The 23,756-nt window shown below is 40.7% G+C and overlaps 2 protein-coding genes across 2 annotated transcripts; both read right to left on the bottom strand.

The window, feature by feature from the left end:
• Positions 1-122: 122 nt before the first annotated feature.
• llph (LLP homolog, long-term synaptic facilitation factor) lies at positions 123-8,657 on the bottom strand. The gene is made up of 3 exons (XM_069904002.1): positions 8,552-8,657; positions 3,247-3,455; positions 123-1,563 (listed from the first exon to the last, which is right to left on the bottom strand). Exons 2-3 carry the CDS (start codon positions 3,443-3,445, stop codon positions 1,409-1,411), a joined length of 354 nt encoding a protein of 117 aa, XP_069760103.1. The 5' UTR covers positions 3,446-3,455; positions 8,552-8,657; the 3' UTR covers positions 123-1,408.
• A 4,565-nt stretch (positions 8,658-13,222) lies between these two features.
• Positions 13,223-23,672, bottom strand: tmbim4 (transmembrane BAX inhibitor motif containing 4). The gene is made up of 7 exons (XM_069903993.1): positions 23,515-23,672; positions 22,112-22,220; positions 21,115-21,220; positions 19,841-19,874; positions 17,723-17,840; positions 15,315-15,360; positions 13,223-13,951 (listed from the first exon to the last, which is right to left on the bottom strand). Exons 1-7 carry the CDS (start codon positions 23,609-23,611, stop codon positions 13,745-13,747), a joined length of 717 nt encoding a protein of 238 aa, XP_069760094.1. The 5' UTR covers positions 23,612-23,672; the 3' UTR covers positions 13,223-13,744.
• Between the last annotated feature and the right edge of the window lie 84 nt (positions 23,673-23,756).

The raw sequence follows: 23,756 nt of genomic DNA, 5'->3' as shown, positions 1-23,756 counted from the left end.
GTGTGGTTACCTTTTCTTTAGCATTACAATCTTTGGCAACATCCCACCAAAACTACTCTTTACATTTTGGGAAAAAAAGATTTTTAGTATGCAAATATCAATAAAGCAAGTGAATGCATTAATTCAGTATCAATTAGGTGTACCTTTACTTTCAAGATGGCCATGACTGCTCAAGATTACCCAATGATCACTAGACAAAGCAAATTAGTTGATTTTCCAATCTCCAATTTTGCAATCTTCTCATAACATTAGTCATATTTATGATTCAGTTGTTCCAGAGGGCGCTAAATGCCTTAATTGAAAGATGCATCTGACAAATATCTCTGTGACCTCTCATGCTGAATGAAGATAATGAGCATCGTTTACAGCCCAGACCAGACCATGTTGAAATAGAATTAGTTGAGATATCACTCTTTATCTTAAGGGTCTCGGCCTAATGGTAATCTTAAGATTTGAAAGGTACTCAGTCACAGCTGGTACAATTCAATGGCTAACACAAAATTGTTGACAAACAAGCATTTTGTGTATAATGGATATCACACATATAGTACATCAAGGGTATTGGAAGACAGCATTGTTACAGAATAGTGGTAATTCAAAGACTTGCCATTAAAAAAACTTTGATGCTTTTTTTTCCTGTTAAGAATATAAATGTCTGCTGAGCAATGGAGTACAAGTATGCCGAAACCAATGTTACACATCTTTTTTTTCCTTCAAGGGGAAGATTGACAATTCAAATCACTGCTTTATCCCCCTCCTCTGTTCCTCTTAGGTTTTCTTTCCCCCGCCCCGCCCCCAACAGCTTCAATGGGATTTTAACCGGAAAACACCATGAATTGGAATCATTCACTCGTGAAACACGATGACAGGCTGGTGTACTTGGCTTTCATGATGGGCCACACTCTTTTGCTTGTCTCTTTGAAAGCATTAGTACACCCTTCAACAGCGATCAGCTCCAATCTGAAGGCTTTCTACCTAAATCTACTGCTATTCTGCAAAATTCAAAAGGATACAGATTACTGGTAAGTTACTTCATAATCCTATCTCATGAACAGTATTTTCCAAATGCTCAAATATGTTCCATGTTTTGACTACAATAATCTCAACAGTGTTATTCAGCAAAACAAGATCTGGACATCAAACCAAAATACAATACACTTTTACTTGTTCTTGCTGATTTTTTTTTTAAAAACAGAATTAAGAAACATGTTCACTGATAAACCTGGATGTCAGATCCTTGCCATTTCACTGTTCTTTATAATGAAGTATCAGCTGAAGATCAACTTGATGTGTAAATGAATTTTAAACATTAAAGGCTGATGATACCTTAATACTGACAATAACCACTTGTTGTTTCCAGTTTTATTAAAACATAAAAGCAAGTCCTTGTGTACTTTCTTTTCAATGTTTACCATGCTAATCTCTTTGGTTTCCCTTTCTTTTTCAGCTGGGATTTGATCTTCTTTCTTTGTCTTGGATGCATCCATATTGGATACTGTCCGTGTTCATCCAAAAATGTCTTTTTGTTCCTTTTCTTGTTTACTTCCATGGCAGAAACATCACCTGGGAAGGTGAAGGTTTGTTTATATTTTTAAGCCACAAGTTCAAAATATCCATTCATCAGCTTTGCGGTACTAGCAAAAAGCTTCAAACCATATTGACTCTGGAAAGACTCAATCCATTCATGGTCCATTCATTCATGGTCCATGCTGAGTTACCTATCTTAGCTGACTGTAGAGATAATATAACTGGGTGCAGCACCTTTAAAGAGGGTTAAAGGTTTCCATTATTATCAATAGCAGGAGTGACCAAACCCTGGATCATGAGCCACATGTGGTCTTTGACATGTAATATGCGGCTTGTGGAAATATTTTGGCTGACAGGAATGGTACGAGCTGGTGCTCACAATGGCTTGCAATCATGTGACTGTTGTGGCTCTCAACCTTCATATGTGATCTTCTGTTAAGCAAGTTTGGCCACTCCTGATCTATAGACAATAATTTGAATTACTTGCCCATTTAAATTTTTTAAAGCACCGAATTCCCATTTTGTTGTTCCTTGTATGACAAAATGCGCAATAATTAAAACTTGAGTGTAAAAATTGGATTATGTAATGGATTTTCATTTTAATACAACAATTCTAATAAATAAGGTGCAAAACAACTTACCAATGGTGTAAGTATGAAACAAAAGCAAAACCCAGGAAGTACTCAACAAATCAAAATGTACCAGTGGGGAGCGAAGTGATCTTGATCTAAAGCATCAGTTCAGGTCCAACAATCTATTTGGCAGTGTGGAAGTCAGGGACTGCCTCATGAAGACTAATGTACATTGATCAATTCTAATTAATGTCACATGTCTTGCTGCCTTGTGAAAGAATGCTGAGGGTTGTAAATACTTTAAGGGAAGCTCCATAATGTGTGTTGCCTGGCAACCCCAGCTTAAGCTAGTGAATTTTCACTAACCTGGAGTTCACTGAATTATGTGACTCACAAGAACAATGCCCAGAGTGATGAAATGTAAAGAGTTATTGATAAGCCAATTTAAGGAAAAAACAGGATATCCATATGTGTGGGATGCGATGGAAAAGTGTAAAACTATGTGTGACTAATGTACCAGGTTCCAAATGTTGGTGCCTTATCTTGGATTAGCAAAAGTTCACAGCAACAGGAACTGCGGTACCTTGAGTGGGGTGCTGACTGAAAAAGTTGAAAAAATGTATGATCAAAGCTAATGGTTTCAGAATGTAGGTCCCAGAGTCAGAAAATAAAAGACAAGAACCATCTTAACCACATGCTGGGATCAAGCTAATGAAAAAGAACAGAAAAGTCATAAAGAATTGTAAAAAAGCAGAAGTCTGATCAGTTGGCAGGCTCACTTACTGCAGGACCAGGTGTGTTAACTGAGTTATCAAGTTTTACACAACTAATAAATGTTGTGGTCCTGACATGTAATCTCAGGTTGAAAGATACAAAACTTTATCACCAGGTGCACCTGTATTTCACCACTGAGGGAAACTGGATTGGTTTATGACATCGCAAAAAATAGTTTGCTGCCACTCAAATTTTCTTCCATGCTCTTCCTCTTCTCCATAAATTATATTCCAGAATTCTAACTTTGTGATTCTTATTATCTCAAATTTCCATCTCAGTTTATAGTCCTCTAAATTCTAGGGCTATTATAACCCAGTTTTATAAATTCTTAAAAGCTCTTTGATATTTCTCTTAAATAATAAATAAAAATTACCATCTTCCACAGCTGGCTCCTGTTGGAGCTTTTCACTTGGTACCACAGTTGCAATTTCTCCAACTTCATTCATATTAAGATCACCATTTGGATCCACTCCCAGTATATTTTTCAGCCGTGAAAGCTCCTTTGGGGCGTTTTTTTCCCTCTTTTCTGCTCGCATCTTCCGCTTCCATTTACTTCTTGAACTTTTTGCCATTGTTTTTATTCTACATTTGAGTAAAGCCAAATTACATAATGAATTGCACAATGAATGCGATAAATATTACTCCCTCAGCATGGCATGTTGAATGCATGTTCTGCACCATGCAGAGATACACCAAGTCCCAAATTTGAAACTTCAATTCTGATTACGATACATAGTACAACAAATTGGAAATCACTTCCTCAAAGTTCAATGCAAACACTTTCCAAGTTAGTCAAATGGATATTATGATGTGCCCAGAGACAGTACGAAATCAACACTTTCTTCCAGCAAAGAGTTCAGGTCTTTGAACACATTTCACGAGATTGCATTTTATTAAGTTTTGGAACTTTTTCTGCATAATTTTCTGATGATATAAAAGCAAATTACTTATTTTGATTAATGGCATAATTCAAGTACAACACAAGTAGAATGAATTGAAACTGCAAGACAATTGTCCATTTAAAAAAAATTGCATTCTTCAATCCTTACATAAAGTGATAAATTATGCCCCCTTATGTATATGCAAATTACAATCATTCGATTCAAATTATGAAAATGAGTGGCAGCTGACTATCAAATAAAATGGTCACAGCCAAGCCCAATCCAATACCAGTTCACCTGTCAAAGAGGCATTTGATGTCAATTTCAGTTCTGCTAAAGTATATGACTAGAATAATTCCAGTTGAACTGAACACTTATCCAGTCTGACCTTGTCTGTAGCTCTTTGTTTCTAGTCGTCCTGCCCAATCAACCAATTCAAGGTTGAATAAAACTGCTATATTAAGTACAATCTCTGAATTTAAAACATTTTTACACAACAAAATTCAATTTTCATTTTGATATTATTATTTTTTACTGTTGGGATAGATTCTGCAAAATAGATCACAAACTCAGTTTGGGTAAACAAGTAATCTGCAGATGCTGGGGTCTAGAGCGGTGCACAAAAGTGCTGGAGAAACTGAACAGGCCATGCAACTTCCACGAAAAGCAAAGGCAGTTAACGTATTGGGGCGGAGAGCCGAAATTCAGGCAGATGTCCAAATGAGATGAAAGGGAGCGAAAGGGGGTGAGAGGAACAGAGGCTAGCAGGTAATAGGTGGACGCAGATGAGTGGGGGAAGAGCAAGGAGCTTGGATGTAATAGGGGGAGACGAGCGAGGGCTAAAGATAGCTCTCAGATAGGAAAAAGGAGGGAAGGGGCTGGGGAACTAGAGGAAGGAAAACCAGGGGATGAAGGAAAGAGAGACCAGAGGAGATTAACTGAAATTGGAGGATCATATTGAGTGGCCTCAACTCCTTTCCTGTATCCACTGCAACAATGACCTCCCAGTGGCCAAGCACTTTAATTCTAGACCCCACTGCTATGATGTCATGTCTCCCTTATTTACTACAAAGTTGAGACCACTCATAAATTAGAGGGACAACAAATTTATTCCATCTCAGCAGTCTCCAATTTACTGGTGTCAATATCAACCTTCAATTTCCATTAAATCCCTCCCATAGTCTCTCTCTTTCCTTCATTCCTCTCCCACTTCTTCCAACTCCCCAGATCCTTCACTTCCTTCTATCAGAGAGCTAGCCCTCTGCCCTCTTCCCTATAACCTCCCAGCTTTCTTCTTTCCCCTCACATCTCTATTCATCTATCACCTGACAGCACCCGTTCCTCCCCCTTCCCCTACCTTCGTATTCAGGTGTCTATCTGATTTTCAGCACCCCTAAAGAAGGGCTCAGGCCTGTATCACCGACCGCTTTTGTTTTCTATGGACGCTGCATGATCTGTGGAGTCTCTCCAGCACTTTTGTGTATAAATTCAGCTCAACAAGCTATTAAAAATATCGAAAGCACAGAAATGCTGGAGGAACTCGAGCAGTTTCACAGTATCCATAGGAGGTAAAAATATATTACCGACTTTTCGAACCTGAGCCCCTTCCTCAAGGTATTTTTTGAGGAAGGGCTCAGGCCTGAAATGTCAGTAATGGATCTTTACCTCCTATGGATGCTGCGAGACCTGCTGAGTTCCTCCAGCATTTGCTGTGATTTGAATTTGCAGACTTTCATGTTTCACATCAAAAATATTGAGCCTTTGTAAGAGTGATATTTCTGTAAAGAAACTATTTAGTCAGTCATACAGCAAAGAAGCAGGCCCCTTTACCTCCCCAAGTCCATGCAGCCCATTAGGTATCAATTTATATTAACTGATTTATCAACTTCTGTGCCTTGGGGATTCAAGTACTCACCTGGATGTTTCTTAAATGTTTTAATATCTGCCTCTACCATTCCCTCAGACAATATATTCTGTTGCAGGATATCAGGAACAGGAGAACACCCTCTGTTCAGAAGGGAAAGCATGGGAGATGACACTACAGGGAAGGTGACCATGGCAGCAGACCAGTGAGGGAGGGGTTCAGCAGATGAAGAACCCCACACAGGGTGTAGGTAGTTGGTGACTTGGTCATGGGAACCAGGTAATGGAACCAGGATTCGAGAGGGTGCTGGGGGAAAGGGCTCCCAAAGGATACCGAGGGCAAGAAGTGTTCCCAAAGAGCCCCGGCCACTGAAGGCTTTACGATCGTATCGGAGGTTTGGATCTGGAGGTTGGGCTGCCAATAGTTTGAAGAGGAGTCTGTGCAGCTGCGAGAGGAGGAGCCAAGGATGCTTAAACTGTCTCTGAAGGGATTGTCTTTCTTTTACCATTAGGGGAACCAGGCAATGCTCATGACTACGACTGACTACAAAATCTTGTACCTTTTTTATATGCGTTCTCGCATTTCTGCCCTATCTTTCCTTCTCCCCAGCCTTTTAATTCATGTGCCTGTCTGCTTTTTACTCAAACCTTGAAGAAGGGCTCAGGCCCAAAACATCGATTAATATATCTTTACCTTCTATGGGCCCTGTGAGACCTGTTGAGTTCTTCCAACAGCCCTGTGTTTATACTACAATCATTATGTCTGCAGACTTTCAAACTTCACTCACATTTTTCCTGCCTCCCTTCCTACTTCCACCCCACCCCCCCCCCACCCCCACTGAATTTTCCAACTACCATGTCCGTCTCCTGACAAAATGCAGACTCTGCCATTTTGGGGACTATTCTTTATTAGTAAGCCTTAATATACTTATAAAAGGTTTCAGTATTTCCTTCACTCTTGTCCCCAATAATATTTTGTTTCTGCTCTTTGCCCTCCTAATTTCTATTTTAAATACTTTCTTGTTTTCAAAACCCCTGAAGGACCTCCTAATTTAGTTATCCATACCTACCATTAACTTCATTTTTTGAAAATTCAGGCCTTGGATTTGCTGACTCAAGGTTTCACTTTTATAGAAACAGATTATTCATTTTTGAATCACTCTCTCTTGTAACATGCCAACCCACTTACTAGGAGCTTTTCCCAGTTTACTTTTGCTAAGTCCTGTCTAAAAATCTGCCTTCCTCAAACTCAAAGTCGAGAATCTTTTTTTTTATTTAAATATTTATTTAATTTTTTTTCTGTACATGTAGTAATCAAGATTAATATAGTAATGATTGTTCCAGAACAAATTAAAAATTACATATAAATTACCCCCTCCCTCAAAATAGCCAATATAAAAAGTATAATATAGTTTTATATAAAAAAAAGAATTTTAAGGATTGCACAGGAATGTTGCCTAACACATGTTTAAAAAAATCATTCAGAGGAGTTTCTTGCAGGCCCAGAAGCATGAGGAGGACTTTACAAATTTAGACCTAATACTTGGGTATACGGGCAATGTTTAGAGTCTCTCGACCAGGTTTTTCCCTTTCCACATTTGCTTGGAAATTTAGAATAAGTCCATCATCTTCAAAATGTTCTCCCTACATGCTTCAACCAGTTGCCTGGCAACATGTCCCAAACCTACATCCGTATAACTCTTTCTCCAGAGGGAAGGCTCATCAAGTTCTCCTGGACCCACTAATAGTGACATTCCTGCCCCAAATTTTGCACTCGAGTGACCTCAGTTAATATTGGGAGAGTTGAATTTGAATCCTATTTTTCGTTATCTTATAACTTGCCAACTTATCAGCTCTTAGGTTTTCTGTTGAATACTACATTTGTGGGGCTTCTCTTACAAAGTGGTTGCTCCTTTGAAGCCACAAGGATTGGACATCAGCAATGGGCTCAATGTTGGGCATCCGTCGATCCAAGATACCCAGTCCTTTTTTTTATTTTCTGGACCAGCACCACCCCAAGCTCCAATTTCACCCGCTTTCCTATTCAGGCTTGTTTCCCTGAGATCGATGCAAGTTTTAGCTTTGCATTCCTTCCGCCTCCTGGACTTTTATATTTTTAAAATTTAAATAGTGTTTTTTTTTTTAATTTTTTAAATGTTTATTTTAAATGCAATGGGACCAGGGAGGCCGAGGCTGGCGCAAAGACTTCAGCACATGGGCTCCCGAGCAGTCAAGGCCCTGTGCGAACCGGACATGGTTCGTGCCCGGGGATCCCGGCGAGTCCTGACCACGGAAATCCCCACAAGGCTCTCTTACGGCCGCCCGATGCGATCCTCCCCTCCCCCCTCACCCTCCCTCCCTCCTCTCTCCCTCTCCCCCCTCTCTCCCTCCCTCTCTCCCCCTTCCCCCTCCCTCCTCTCTCCCTCTCCCCCCTCTCCCCCCTCTCTCCCTCTCCCCCTCCCTCTCTCCCCCTTCCCCCTCCCCCTCCCCCTTCCCCCTCCCCCTTCCCCCTCACCCTCCCTCTCCCTCTTCTCTCCCTCCCCCTCCCTCTCTCCCCCTCCCTCTCTCCCCCTCCCTCTCCCTCTTCCCCCCCCTCTCCCTCCCTCCTCTCTCCCCCTTCCCCTTCCCCCTCCCCCTCCCCCTCCCCCTTCCCCCTCCCCCCTCTCCCCTCTCCCCCTCCCCCCTCCCCCTCCCCCCCTCCCCCCTCCCCCTCCCCCCTCCCCCTCCCCCCTCCCCCTCCCCCCTCCCCCTCCCCCCTCCCCCTCCCCCCTCCCCCTCCCCCCTCTCCCTCCCCCCTCTCCCTCTCCCCTCTCCCTCTCCCCCCCCCTCTCCCTCTCCTCCCCCCCCCTCCCCCCCCTCTCCCTCTCCTCCCCCCCCTCCTCCCTCTCCCCCCCCTCTCCCTCTACCCCCCCTCCCCGCTCAGTCACCACTTACCACGATATCATAAGGCGAGGCGATCCCTTCCCTTCTCTCGGCCAAGCAGCCGCTCCTCACGCACGTGTGATCTGGGCCGGCCTCCGAGGATTGTGGGATATCGGAGGATTAGCCCTCGGACCTCCGAACTCCTCCTCCTCCTCCCTGCTGGAGTGACAGGTCGCCCGTTGCAAATCCACAAAAGCTCAGCTGGAAGTAAATCATCAATGTGCACGCACCTGCCACCCTTGAGACCCACTAGATCGGCCGGGATAGGAATGGGGGGGGGGGGGAGTTTGGCTTTTCACACTTGACCACTCCCAACTGGGACAGCGAACGCTTTCACACTTGCAAGGAGCCATCCCCGGGATGGTGGTGGGGGGATGGGGGAGGGGGGAGGACTGCCCTACCTTCCACTGGAGAGATGTCATGATGCATCAAGTGATGGAGGACCTGCCCTAAATCCTGATCAATGTATTCTGATCTTATTCTTGAACAAAATTGGTCATGCATAATTATAACATGAGCTTGAGGTCGGACTCCCTCGGCTTCTGTTGTGTTCGTGCTGACCTTCATAAGGGACGGTGGGAAAGTGCGAGCAATGAATAGCAATAGCCAACTATTTTGGGAAAGTTGGGGTGGGAAAGTTGGTAGCACGATCTAAACAGCGCGGGAAGGTCGGTAGTGCCATCGTGTACAATTTATGAATACCGTGGGGAAAAAAGCGATGGCGGACCTGCCCTCCCAGAAATCCATGCAGCAGAGAAAGGGCTGGCTGCATACATGGAGCATTCATAGAGGGGTTTCTCTGCCACACGGCAGGTCCGCCATTACTTTTTTCCCCCCCTCATTCGTGGACAAAGATTTAAGGAGGGGTAATGTCCACGTCAGCTGCAGGCTCGTTTGTGGCTGACAAGTCCGATGCGGGGCAGGCAGACACGGTTGCAGCGGTTGCAAGGGAAAATTGGTTGGTTGGGTTTTTCCTCCTTTATCTTTTGTCAGTGAGGTGGGCTCTGTGGTCTTCTTCAAAGGAGGTTGCTGCCCGCCGAACTGTGAGGCGCCAAGATGCACGGTTTGAGGCGAGATCAGCCCACTGGCGGTGGTCAATGTGATTTCTTTAGGCAGTCCTTGTACCTCTACTTCGGTGCACCTCTGTCACGGTGGCCAGTGGAGAGCTTGCCATATAACACGATCTTGGGAAGGTGATGGTCCTCCATTCTGGAAATGTGACCTACCCAGCGCAGTTGGATCTTCAGCAGTGTGGATTCGATGCTGTCGGCCTCTGCCATCTCGAGTACTTTGATGTTAGGGATGAAGTCGCTCCAATGAATGTTGAGGATGGAGAGGAGACAACGCTGGTGGAAGCATTCTAGGAGCCGTAGGTGATGCCGGTAGAGGACCCATGATTCGGAGCCGAACAGGAGTGTGGGTATGACAACGGCTCTGTATACGCTAATCTTTTTGAGGTTTTTCAGTTGGTTGTTTTTCCAGACTCTTTTGTGTAGTCTTCCAAAGGCGCTATTTGCCTTGGCGAGTCTGTTGTCTATCTCATTGTCGATCCTTGCATCCGATAAAATGGTGCAGCCGACGTAGGTAAACTGGTTGACCGTTTTGAATTTTGTGTGCCCGATGGAGATGTGGGGGGGCTCTTTATAAATGCTCTTTATAAATTGCACACTATAACGTTACCGACTTTCCCACTTTGTTTAAAAATTGTCCGCTATTGCTATTTATTTTCTATCTCTCTCTCTTCTACTGTGACTTTCCCTATGGCAAAGTTTATACTTTTCTTCCTACACTCATGCTAAAATTTGGGTCATTTCAATCTCACAATGCAATTGCACCTTTCACACTTGCCTGATGGCAGTGCCGGCATCTGCAGATGCCGGAGATTGTACTAGAGGGGTCGAGGCCGTCAATCCCTGGCGTGGGATGACATCATCCGTTGCCAGCGTTGAGCTGATTTTGCTTTCACACTTGCCACTTTAAAGGCCAACTGGTGTTTGATTCCTGGGATCACTTGCAAGTGTGAAAGGGGCTTATATTTCTGCTCAATTGAGGAATAACACTGTCATTTTAAGAGAAGGGCATACAGTGTATTATGCTTTTTTTTTCTAAAAGGAACGTGACAACTTTGTTGAGGTAACTTCCTGAAGGTTATCAACCAACAAATACATATCTTAATTTGCATTTCAAACTTGTGTTGTAAACTTAATGTACCTCGAGCTCTGTCATGTGTGGAGTTTGTTCCGAGTCTGGAGGCTCAAGTTTTCTTCCACATCTCAATGATATGTGGATTGGTAGCATAGTAGAGTACTGGCTGACTGGCAGGAGCAGAGATTTGGAACACAAGGGTCATGTACTGATTGGCTGCCAGTTGTTAGTGGTGTTCCACAGGATTTGGTGTTAGGCCTGCTTCCTTTGATGGTGTATGTTGGATTATGGAATGAATGATTTTGTGGCTAAGTTTGCAGATGATACAAAGGAAATACAGAGGCTGCAGAAGGAGGAGGGGCAGATAAGTGGCAAATGAAATAATGTCAGAATGTCATGCACTTGAATAGAAAAAAAAGGGCAAACTATTTTTTAAATGGGGAGAAAATTGAAAACACCCAGATGCAAAGAGATCTGAGCGTCTTCGTGCAAGATAGCCTGAAGATAAATTTGCATGTTTTGACGGTGGTGAAGGCAGCAAATGTAATGCTGGCATTATTTTCAATAGAATAGAATACAAGAGTAGGAATGTAACACTGAGGCTTTATAAGGCATTATTGAGACCTCATTCAGAGGACTGTGAGCAGTTTTGGGCTCTTCATACAAGAAAAGATGTGCTGATGTTAGAGAGGGTTCAAAGGAGGTTCACTAGGATGATTCCAGGAATGAAAGGTTTATTTATCATATGAGGAGTATTTGACAGTCCTTGGCCTGTATTCGGTGGAATTTAAAATGAGGGTGGATCTCATTGAAACATTTCAATTTGTTGAAAGGCATGGACAGAGTAGATGTAGTAAGGCTATTTCCCATGGTGGGAGAGTGTAGGACAAGAGGGCAGAACTTCAGGATTGAAGGACATCCACTTAGAACTGAGACGCAGAGGAATTTCTTCAGCCAGACAGTGGTAGATCTGTAGAATGTGTTGCCAGAGGCAGTTGTGGAGGCAAGATTTAAGACCGAGATTGAGTGGTTCTTGATTATCCAGGACATCAAAGGTTATGGGGTGAAGGCTGGTCAGTGAGGCTGAGTTGGAAAATGGATCAGCTCATGATTAAATGGCAGGGCAGGCTTGATGGGCTGAATAGCCTATTTCTGCTCCTATGTCTTCTGGTCAGCTAATTGGCCACTAAATATAATCTCCTGTGTTGGTGAGTGGTTGAATCTGGGAATGGGGCTGTGGAAAGTGTTGACGAGAATAAAAAAGGGATACAGAGTAAAAGGGTGATTAATGACCAGCTTGGCCTCAGATGGCCAAAGAGCCTGTTTCTATGCTGTGTCTTTTACTAACTTGCTTAAATACCTCATGTGGAGATTACATTTTATTTGAAAGTTTACTGACTGCACTTGGCTTTAAAATCAAAGTTAAATAGATGACAGAGTAAATGTATCCAGCAAGACAAAAATATCAGGTGCACTGTAATTCCAAATGACTGTATTATTTATGTATTAAGGTTGCAGGCAACACTGGCATTTATCATCTGTTTTAAAATGTTCCTAAATGTCAGTCACATAATCGTCTAGAACAGAGGCAGCCAACCTTTAATTTAGACATACGGTAAGGTAATAGGCCATTTCGGCCCACAAATACGTACTGGGGATGTAGGTTAATTGGGCAGCACGGACCAAAATGGACTGTTACTTTGCTGTATGTCTAAATTAAAAATTAAAAGATTGGCCATTCCTGGTCTAGAATCATGTATATACCTAGCTACCTATACATGCCCACATTCTCACCAATGCCAGAGGTCAAGATTGAACCCATGCCCCTGGAGCAGCGAGGCACCAGTTCTTCTAGCTGTGCCACTGTATCACCCAATCACTGACCCCTATACATGATTAAATCATTCACTGGGCACCTCAAAAGCACTTGTAAATCTTGCAGATTTGCGAGTGGGACATCTCCACCAGTAATAGAATGTTACAGCACAGTGCATGACCTTCAACCCAAGATGCTGTGCCAACCTATGGAAACCTACTGCACAAAAATCTAACTTTTCCCTACCTTATTTTTTTCTTATATCCATGTGGCTTAGAATTTTTTGAATGTGCCTATTGTACCAGCCTCCTCCTCCACCCACTAAAGTGCATTCCAGGCATTGTAGATACAAATGGATGTCGATATAATGCCTTATTGTCAGGAAAAAAACCAAAACCTGGCAATTTGGATTTTTGAGTAAGCAATATGCAGGAGACTTTGGAATTTCTCAATGTCAACTGAATTGTTTTGTAGCAATTAATATTTTAAAATGCATGTTTCTAATTATTTCATGGACTCACCATACCATCTGTATCCTCCCCTTTCCCTGATTTCTATTTCTCCATTCTCCTTGTCTGGCGACTTGTCACTTTAATTATTCTTGCCCAGCACTGGAAAAAGGACTAAACTGCTTGAATTACAAATATTTTTTTTCCATAATTGATTGTTTAGAACTTAAGATACACAAAGTGTTCCTTTCAAATGAACAGTTAAACAGAAAGGACAAGTTACTCATATTTTATTTAAAGGGAAATACATCCAAATAGACAAAAATAATCTATACACAATATTACTTGAATGCTTATGAATCAAAATCCTAAGTAAATAGAAGTGTTTCACAAAAAGTTATAAGAACAATGCCACATCTCAATGATTTTTTTCCAGTTCAAGAACACTTTACCATGCAGAGAAACAATCCAGAGAAGTTTTAAAATCTAAATTGAAAACCAAACAAAGCTTACAAAATGCTGCTGGATTTAAGACTGATTGGTACACACTGCAATTTTAATAACTGTTCATGAAGCTACTCTCCAAAAGTGCTCCCGATTACTCACAATGAAAAACTGTACAAGCTTATTATGCTCAAAATTATCTACATCAGGTGGTGAATATACTACAATACAATCAATTAAAAACTAATTTAATAAGATCAAAATAGGAGGTTTGTAGAGAAAGTGCATTCTTTCATAAATTTTAGTTATTGAGACATATTTGATCCCTTTCTTGATTATTATATTCAGCTGTTACTTTTTGTTAACTGATTGTAGGATTCGGAGAATATGCAAAAAGAGATTAATGACATCCAAATACAAGTTAATTGAAGCCAGTACATATTCTTCAGGTGAAAGCTTGTGCATTAGTACATGGGTGTCATAGATGATAAAGCCACAGAAGAGTAGAGCTCCTGCACAAGCAAAGACAAGTTCCATTGTTTCGCTGAAGAAGAACAGCTGAAGTCAAAGAAGAAGATATAAAGGATCAGGAATCTTCTTTGGTAGACACATCGGGTGAAATAAGACACATTCCTATCTGACGATGCAGTTTACATTTTGATTGTATGGAGTTAAAATTAGCCCAATGCTAGCTTGCCTTTTCATACTAAGGCAGAAAGAACTTTCAAAAGCACATGAAACTAGTTATTTGGGATTGACTCAGAAGTGACATTAGCACCATGACTGTTTATCCAGTTTATCGGTTCTCAACTTAACCAGGGAAGCAGACAAAGAAAAGCATCAAGTGCTGAGGAAGACCACCAGCCGTGAGAAAGGAGCACTTCAGTTTGCCTGAAACAGGGCAATGAAATGTCCAAAAGTGAACCCTGCCACCTGATGCATTCCAGACTGCAGGAGTACCAGCTACAGACACGCAAAGTATTTTTGGGGAAGAACTGCAATCCAAGGTCCAATGGCCATTAGGCATGGAGGGGGATAGTTCTCAAGTAACAGCTCTAACATCTGAGGGCACTTTGTACAGAGTCCACAAGTAGCATTGGTGCTTTGTAAATGGAATGTATTAACTTGATGACACTATGAATGTACAGACTTCACAAAATTATGAAAGTCTAGATGAGGTTTCAGTGAATGTAAACACTGTTTACATGCACTGTTTTTGTATTTCTTTATACATTTTTTTAAGGAAAAAACATTTCTGGAAAAAATGTGGGACTAGGAGGGTGGGGATTTGTTCCGGCATGGACTAGTAGGGCCAAACTGGCCTGTTCTGTGCTGTATATGATTATATGGGGCATTTCTGACAGGGTATTTTCAACTTGTGTTGTTCCATGTCATGCAACAGATGAATGGATCAAGAATTATAAATTAAGAAAATGTTTTCCAGCTGGAATGTAAAGCACGTGAGACTGTTCTCCATCAATATCATGGTCATTCTACTTCCAGATTTAGTTTGGGCATTGTGTCTAGTGCAGAGATCATGGGTTGAAGGGCCTGTGTTGTACCATTCTATGTTTCAATCAGTTAAAGCACAAAGTATTATTCTTTCATTGTAAGAATTGAGTACCATATATTTGATCTTCAATGAAAAGGATCAAACTCGTTATCCAGGATAACTCAGTGGTATAGGGTAATCATTCATTTTGTAGGCCATTGCTTCTGTGTCAGATTAACTGAAAACGTACTCCCCAAATGCGACTGGAAAATTCTATATAAATCCAGTGATGGAATTTAAAAATGCCTGGTGCTTTATTAAAATCTGGCACTTGCTTTTATTTGTTAAAATTTCTAAGCATTACAACATTGATATTTAAAGGAGTATTTTTTAAAGATTTATTGTAAACAATTGCAAAGAACAACTTACTCGAAAAAATCCAGCCAGGATCAAAATCCACAGACATGCAAAGAGGCTAAAGGCAGGCAAAATAAAATAAAGATATTTAGTCATTGTTCTGTGCAGATTACATGATTACACTTTAAACATAAAGTTGCATCTGGCTGCTTGGGCAGTGTAAACTGCAAGTTATAATGCACGACAATTTCTTGAACAGTGAATTTTAAGATTAAAAATGAGTGCTAATAGAATGCATGACATGGAAGACAACCTATATTGCAATGTTGCACAAAAAGATTTTTTAGGTTAAATAATCAAATTATTTGTTGGTTAAAAAGTTTGGCTTATGAGCTGAATGCAAAGCTACTGTAAAAGATCTCTATCCAGTGATACATATTGGTATTTACAAAATATTCTGCAAAGCTCATCCGCTAAATAATTTCACAGGATAACTCATTACTGCATTACTTAGCTTTTATATAATATATAACATATATAACAATTACAGCACGGAAACAGGCCATTAGGCCCTTCTAGTCCGCACCAAACCAAACACCCCTTTCTAGTCCCACCTCCCTGCACAATGCCCATAACTCTCCATCTTCTTCTCATCCATATACCTGTCCAACCTTTTCTTAAATAATACAATTGACTCCGCCGCCACTATTTCTCCCGGAAGCTCATTCCACACGGCTACCACTCTCTGAGTAAAGAAGTTCCCCCTCATGTTACCTCTAAACCTCTGCCCCTTAATTCTTAACTCATGTCCTCTTGTTTTAATCTTTCCTCCTCTTAACGGAAATAGTCTATCCACATCAACTCTGTATATCCCTTTCATCATCTTAAATACTTCTATCAAATCCCCTCTCAACCTTCTACGCTCCAAAGAATAAAGACCTAATCTGTCCAATCTCTCCCTATACTCTAGATGCTTAAACCCAGGTAACATTCTGGTAAACCTTCTCTGCACTCTCTCCACTCTGTTTATATCCTTCCTATAATTAGGCGACCAGAACTGCACACAGAACTCCAAATTAGGCCGCACCAACGTCTTATAAAATCTCAACATCACCTCCCAACTCCTATATTCCATGCAATGATTGATAAAGGCCAGCATACTAAAAGCTTTCTTCACCACCCTATTCACATGAGTTTCTACCTTCAGGGAACGATGTACCGTTACTCCTAAATCTTTCTGCTCTTCTGTATTCATCAATGCTCTCCCATTTACCACGTATATCCTATTTTTCTCAATTAAAATAATTACAAACTAATTTTAAAAAAAACTATGTAGCTCCAACAGTGAAGACATTCATTATCAATATTTATGTGGAGCTTTGACATTTTTCACTTCTACTTCCTCAAGGCTGTAACTTAACAGCTTTACATCTGGGCGACATTTGCATCCCATGTCTCCAATCACACACTTGGCCCATATTCTCAAATCTCCACACTATTTGTCAGATTGTCACTTCCTGACCCTCAGTTTCAGCTGTATACTTATACCCCAGTTTTAGCCTCTCTGCAAAATCTTCCAAATTGATTGCAACTGACACCAGCATTCTCTACAGACCAATATTCCCAGCACTGAAACCTAAATGATTCTATCTTGCATCAGCCATATCATTCGCTTGTCTTACATCAGACTCCCAAAACAGGCATTCTATTCCAAGGCCTATCTATGGTGGGAGACTATATAGCAAACTGAAGGAAAGATTCAAGTATGCAACATCCTCACTGATTCCTAGGTACCTCAGGCCCATAAATACTCAAAAGTAGAAGAGCATTTGGAATAGTATTGAGAACATTGCAATCATGCTTAAGAAATGGAAGACATGAGGGGGGAAGAGGAGGGGGGGAAAAAGAAATGGAAGACATGCACGATCTCACAAAATGTCCCCTTATCCAGCCTACTGGACACCCCCTACTCCTTGTGGAAGAGTCTGCAGTTCCCAGTCTAGTTTCATTTGACACCTCAGAATCCACAAAACCAGAATGTAAGCTAATTGTCCTCGATCCCATTGGACTTCTTAGAAAAATACCTTTATTTTGATATGATTTCAATTGCAAGGGTAGCCCTTCAGTACTTTAACCAATGTGCAAAGGCAGGATGTCGTAAATTACCATAATGTGTGCCTGAATTAACATCCAATTCAACTAAAACTGCTAATAACCATTGTACAATAAAGTTTATAAAGTTATTTATTGTGAGATTTATTAGTTTGTGTCCTAAACTTCAATCATTAGAGAATCACATGACATGTGTTAGTTGGTCAGGAAGAGGATTTCCAAATGAAAATACTCAATCACAGAGGATGTGGTTTCAGGGCATATAAGGATTGGTAATTCCCAAAACAGGTTATCTGCAAATTTATTCTGGAAGGGACACCCAAGTCTCCTAAAAGAGGAATAAATGAACTATTATAAAGTACACATACCCTGCTCCATATTTACTGAAATCTCTTTTTGACTGAAACGTGTAGACAGTCAAAGCAATGAATACAGTTGTTGTAAGAACAAATGCTTGCAGAACTACCGAATAATCATAGAAAGTGACTAAAAATGAAAAAGAACAGGTTAAAAATTAATTTTCACAGGTACATGTGAAATATTATAAATGTGAAATTCAGTACATAATTCCTCCCCCGCAAACCCCCCCCTCCCCCACACCCGGCTATGTAATTTACTGGGATCATTGTTTAAACCTCTGAAGCAACATTCACTTATATACGTTTATGATGAGAAAACATTTTACTGAATTCTTGTTTCAGATGTGGGAGCAAACACATCAAACATGAAAGGCGGTTTCTAAAAGGACCATACAGAAAAGAACCATTAAAGAATATAGAATGGGTTTCTACATAATTCCAATTTTATCATAGACATATTAATTTTAACGGTGCAAACAAATCTATCATTACAGATACCATTGGAGAGAGAAGGATTTCAGGACTAAAGACAATATAAAGTCAAACATATGTTGCTTAAGATAGCTGTCATTAATGGCATAACATAGATGCAAAGGGTTAGAACAGAGGCTTTTTTAAAAAAAAGTCAAGTTGAAGTTATCAAGAACTAGATAATGAAAGAAAAATATACCATACTTAACTCATGGGGATCTTCCAAATGCCTTTAAGGAATAAACTCACCAAATCATTCAAATAAATCTTACTGCAAAATTCCTGAATATGGATGCATTTTTAAATTTGAGTAGAACAGATGAAATTAAATGTCAGACATGTTACTGACTCTAGCTTTTGAGTCTTAAGAAGGACAAAGAAGGGATTACCAAACAAGGTTTTCCAGAAGAATAGACTAAATTCTTACAATATATGTAAGAAGGGATAAATGGTATTCAGAACATATCAATCATTTGAATGTTATTTTGTTTGTACAGTTTGAGATGAGGGATAATTGTTGGAAACCTTTTCTTCAGTAAGCAGAATCAGCCATGTGTTTAAGAATGCAAAAATTTAAAATATTAAACCAAATGCATAGAAAAAATAGCTGATTATATTTTTAATGGATTCTCAGTAGTGGTACTCAGTAATTAGCAATTTTTATTGACTCTCCTTGCACCTTTATTTAATTCTAATGTTATAAAAATGACCAGGCAATTAGAAGTTGGAATTATAATTTACATCAACAAGTTACTACGTGCTTTTTAAAACAAATATTATAAATGTGAAATTCAGTACATAATTCCACCCCCCCTCCCCCACACCCGGCTATGTAATTTACTGGGATCATTGTTTAAACAGGGTTCGTAAAGTCAGTGAGGTCCATTACCATCCCACATGCAGCATCTTCCAGCCACTCCCATCAGGAAAGAAATACAGAAGTATTTGAGCCAGGCTGAGGAACAGCTTCTTCCCATGGGCAGTGAGACAGCTGAATGACCGATGAACTGCTAAAACAACTCTCTGAGACCACTATTTATTAGTAATACTTATTTTAAATATATGTAGATATGTTATGTACTTCTCTGTATGTGTGTTATATCTGCATGTGTGTTTGCACTGTGGACTGAAGAACACTGTTTCATCGGGTTGTTCTGTATAATCATATGATAAATATACTGATATTTGATTATATATGCTATAAAAGCATCAGGTAATTTAAACAAGTTAAAATATTAATGCATGTTGGATTAGGGATGAAAATTCTGAATAAATATAAATTTAAATGCAGTTTATTGCCACTAAAGATAAATTGGACAGAGAATGAGATCAGCCACAAAATAACCTGATATTTGACAATTGAGTAAATGAGAAACATTTAGATTTGTTATGGATATCCTACTCGGTCTCATCCCTAACATAAATCCTAAGAATAGTCGACAGCATTTTACCTTCTTCAGACTAATTTTAGTTCTGATCTTGTCTTCTTTTCAGTGGTAACAAAATCAAATTAAGACAATTAAATCTTATGAATGGTCACGTCAATAAGTTGCAGATGCCCTTTTTCCAAAGGATCCACTGCATTAAAAAATGGCTAATTAACTTAAATGTTACATTATATTCATGAGCCAAAATTTCTCCAGAAAATTCCCTTACCAATGGTTGCCACTGTAGAAGCCTCAAGGAGCGTCTGTAAAGTAATTATTTTCAAAATGTTACTAAAATTTTAAAAGGAAACAATAGTCTTCAACATCCTATTAAGATTTATCTTATTTGTTGGAACTTTGCAAGATTTTGATGAGATTACTGCAGGAATACAGCAATTTCAGTCTCTATAAAAATCCACAGTGAACAAACATTCACTGGAATGATTTCCTCAATTTGGATAAAAATCCACAGTGAACAAACATTCACTGGAACGATTTCCTCAGTTTGGAATCAGACTAGTTTGTGTAGAGGCTGAAAGGTTTCAAAAGGCCGTAAGAAATTGCTGCTCATGGCATTCCTATAGTAGAATCTAGAATAAGAGGTCAGTATTTAAGACACATTAAAAACATATTTTCTTCAGTTGGTGTTGAGTATCATCAAAATTTGTTACACCAGCAAACTGTAAATGCAAACTTTCAAAATGAGAATCATTGGATTTTTTGACTTTAATGATATTGGACAACATAGATTCTGACAGATAAGTATATTTGAAGTGAAGAATCTTCCATGTTCCAAATGAAATGGAGAACAGCTTGATAGATTTATATTTTTTTAAATATTTAGCTTTAAAATAAAGCTAAATCACTTCTTATAAGTACTTTTTCAAAGACCTGAAAGATGATGAGGAACCCTTAAAAACTTCTGTAAACCATTTAGTGCAGTTAATGGTTGACTTTTAAACCCATAGGATATCTGCTTCTGTTTCAGAGGGACACATGTTGCTTTCAACAATGTCTTTTATCCTTAAAGGCAAAAATATTGGAAAAATAGCTTTGACAATCAATAATTCAAAACATTAGAGGGTACAAAATAATTGTTCAATTAAAAAGAATACTTGAAACGTGCATAAATGCCTCTATTGAAAGTTAAATATCCATTTAGTACTAATACTCCACAAGTTCATTGAGTTGAACCATGTGTCATCTAACTGTTTTATAAAAAACATACCGGTAATAACCTACAATAAAAATTGAGCTCCCATTCTTATGTAACATAAAAGACACAAATAACTTTTTATCCTAGAATTTGGTAGAAGCACATTCTGTCAACTTGAGGAAACTTCTAGATAATATGCCGAATAAATGGTCACAGTAAGGAAAAATTGTACAGAACTGAGATTTTAAGTTAAACAAAAAAGTCCCGAACAGGACTTATTAACTAATTGATATGAAGTTAAAAAGTTTTTATACAATTGCAATACAAATATTTTGTTGAGTACTTACAAACCCAAACAGAAGATACAAATTAACAGGATGCTGATGTCTGTAGATTGCCAGAGCAATTATGAGACCCAGAGATCCTAAAGCCGTTACTAACACCAATGATGGACTAGAAGTGAGACAAGAAAATAAATCAGCATATTATAAAGATATACACTTTTATTCAATTTGATATAATTTTGTGGAAAGATTTTTAAAACTCCCACATTAGAGGATGAGCAAAGATCCACCATCTTGGAGGATCTTTCCTGCATCCAACACAATAATGGCATCGTGAAGAAAGCAAGTCAGTACCTCTACTTCCTCAGGAGTTTGCGGAGCTTTGGCATGACATCGGAAAACCTGACAGATGTTTACCTATGTGTGGTGGAAAGCGTACTGTCCAGCTGCATTACAGTTTGAAATGGGGACACCAATGTGTAAAGTTCTATAAAAGGCAGTAAACACAGCCCAGGACATTACATGCAAAACCCTCTCCACCATTGAGAATATCTACATGGAACGCTGCAGAAATCATCAAGGATCCACACCACTTAGCACAAGATCTATTCTCACTGTTGCCATCAGGAAAGAGTAAAGGTGCCACAAGACTCGCACTACCAGGTTCAGGAATAGTCGCTACCTCTCCACCATCAGACTCCTTGACAACAAATTCAGAGACTCATTTAAGGTCTCTTACTTTTGCACTTTATCCTTTTTTTCTCCCTGTATTGCAGTTTATTTACATTTCTTATTTGTTTACATGTGTACGTAGGGTCAGTTTTTTTGTGCTATCAATTCTGCCTCACCTGCAGTAAAAAGATTCTCAGGGTTGTATGTGATATCATGTATGTACTCTAACAATAAATCTGAAATCTAGAATATCTGGACATTTTCTGATGGAAGAGTTAGAATTGGATACACTATACATGCTATAGTGTGAATGATTGAATTACAATTCACATTAGTCAAAACAAAAAGCAAAAAAGGAAAGAATATCAAAAATGGAAGGACTACTTACCTGGCATGAACAAATTCTTTGACAGTATTGTTTTGCAGGAAAACAGCAGACATTACTGTAGTCAGAATAATTTGTACAGATAAGATGCTATAAACCTTGCGTAGAAACCCTGAGGGGAAAAAAAATGGTGAAAATGTGAGGGAATATTTCTATGACAAAAATATTGTATACCCTGAGGGTTGTATATTATTAATCTCAAAACTATGAATTACATTTTACATACTTTCCAATCTACAAATTATAGATTAATTTATTGCTCTGTATGTCGTCGAAATGCAGACGAATGGTCTCCCAAAAATGGACCTTGTCGATCAACAACACTGCATACATATAAAAATAGGCTTCCAAGCTTCTCCAGCTGATACTCTTTATCCAGAGGTTATGGATCACAGCCCAGCTTTGTGAAAGGACCTGAACCTCAACTTAATACACTAAAAGTGATAATTGGACAGAAGTATATATTCATCAGCATCTCATCGCAGCTCGGAGTGGCCTGGATCTGGGACTTCAGCTTTAACGTCCAGCAAAGCAACACCTAAAATGGGGGGGGGTTATTGGGGAATGGGTGGGTGGGGGGGGTTATGGGCATGGGGTTATTGGGGGGTATGGGTGGAGGGTTTATTGAGGGGTGGGGGGTATGGGCTGGGAGTTATTGGGAGGGTGAAGGGGGTATGGGCAGGGGGTTATTGGGGGGAAGAGGTGGGGGGGTATGGGTGGAGGTTTTATTGGGGGGTGGGGGGTATGAGCTGGGAGTTATTGGGAGGGAGAGGGGGGTATGGGCAGAGAGTTATTGGGAGGGTGAAGGGGGTATGGGCAGGGGGTTATTTGGGGGTATAGGCGGGGGGGTATGGGTGGAGGGTTTATTGGGGGGGTGGGGGTATGGGCTGGGAGTTATTGGGAGGGTGAAGGGGGTATGGGCAGGGGGTTATTGGGGGAAGAGGTGGGGGGGTATGGGTGGAGGTTTTATTGGGGGTGGGGGTATGAGCTGGGAGTTATTGGGAGGGAGAGGGGGGTATGGGCAGAGAGTTATTGGGAGAGGGGGTATGGGCAGGGGGTTATTGGGGGTATAGGCGGGGGGGTATGGGTGGAGGGTTTATTGGGGGGTGGGGGTATGGGCTGGGAGTTAGGGGGGTATGGGCGGAGAGTTATTGGGAGGGAGAGGGGGGTATGGGCGGGGGGGGTTGTGGGGTCAGGCAGCATCCATGTCACGTCGGAAGTGTTTCCATTTTACATGGATGCTGGGTGACCCGCCGTTCCTTCGGGGTCCTGTGTGTTGCTCCCCTTCTCCAGGATCTGCGGCCTCTCCTGTTGACGCCCAGTGGGCCGCTTCCCGATCAGCTGCCAAGCAACCCGCCCCGACGGCGTTGCCCAGCAATGGCTTCTCTCCGTGACACAGCCCTCACCCATGCGGATATCGACGCTGGCCGACGCCACGCTGGTGCCATAGTTGAAATCATCTTCGATGGAGGACCGAGGGTAGGGATCCATCGCTGATGCCATCGACAGATGCCGCGCAACTGCTTCCGGGTCACACTTCCTGACCCCCGACTTCCGCTGCGCATGTCTGTCGACTGGTGCAAGTCGGGAGAAGGGAAAATGTTATCTGATGGCTCCACTGACATCGACAGAGGCCGCGCAACTGCTT

The sequence above is a fragment of the Narcine bancroftii genome, chromosome 11, assembly GCF_036971445.1.
Source record: "Narcine bancroftii isolate sNarBan1 chromosome 11, sNarBan1.hap1, whole genome shotgun sequence".
NCBI classification, from domain to species: Eukaryota; Metazoa; Chordata; class Chondrichthyes; order Torpediniformes; family Narcinidae; genus Narcine; species Narcine bancroftii.
This window is presented reverse-complemented; position numbering and strand designations above follow the sequence as displayed.

What these genes read in the sequence shown, in the direction of transcription:
- llph (XM_069904002.1), bottom strand. Translation starts at nt 3,445, where the DNA reads ATGGCAAAAAGTTCAAGAAGTAAATGGAAGCGGAAGATGCGAGCAGAA. An exon ending in GGAGCCAGCTGTGGAAGATG is followed by an intron (nt 1,564 to 3,246) that starts GTAATTTTTATT and finishes TCACCTTCCCAG; the next exon opens with GTGATGTTTCTGCCATGGAA.
- tmbim4 (XM_069903993.1), bottom strand. Translation starts at nt 23,611, where the DNA reads ATGGCATCAGCGATGGATCCCTACCCTCGGTCCTCCATCGAAGATGAT. An exon ending in CAGCGTCGATATCCGCATGG is followed by an intron (nt 22,221 to 23,514) that starts GTGAGGGCTGTG and finishes TTTTCCCCTCAG; the next exon opens with GGTTTCTACGCAAGGTTTAT. An exon ending in AAAGAATTTGTTCATGCCAG is followed by an intron (nt 21,221 to 22,111) that starts GTAAGTAGTCCT and finishes TCTCACTTCTAG; the next exon opens with TCCATCATTGGTGTTAGTAA.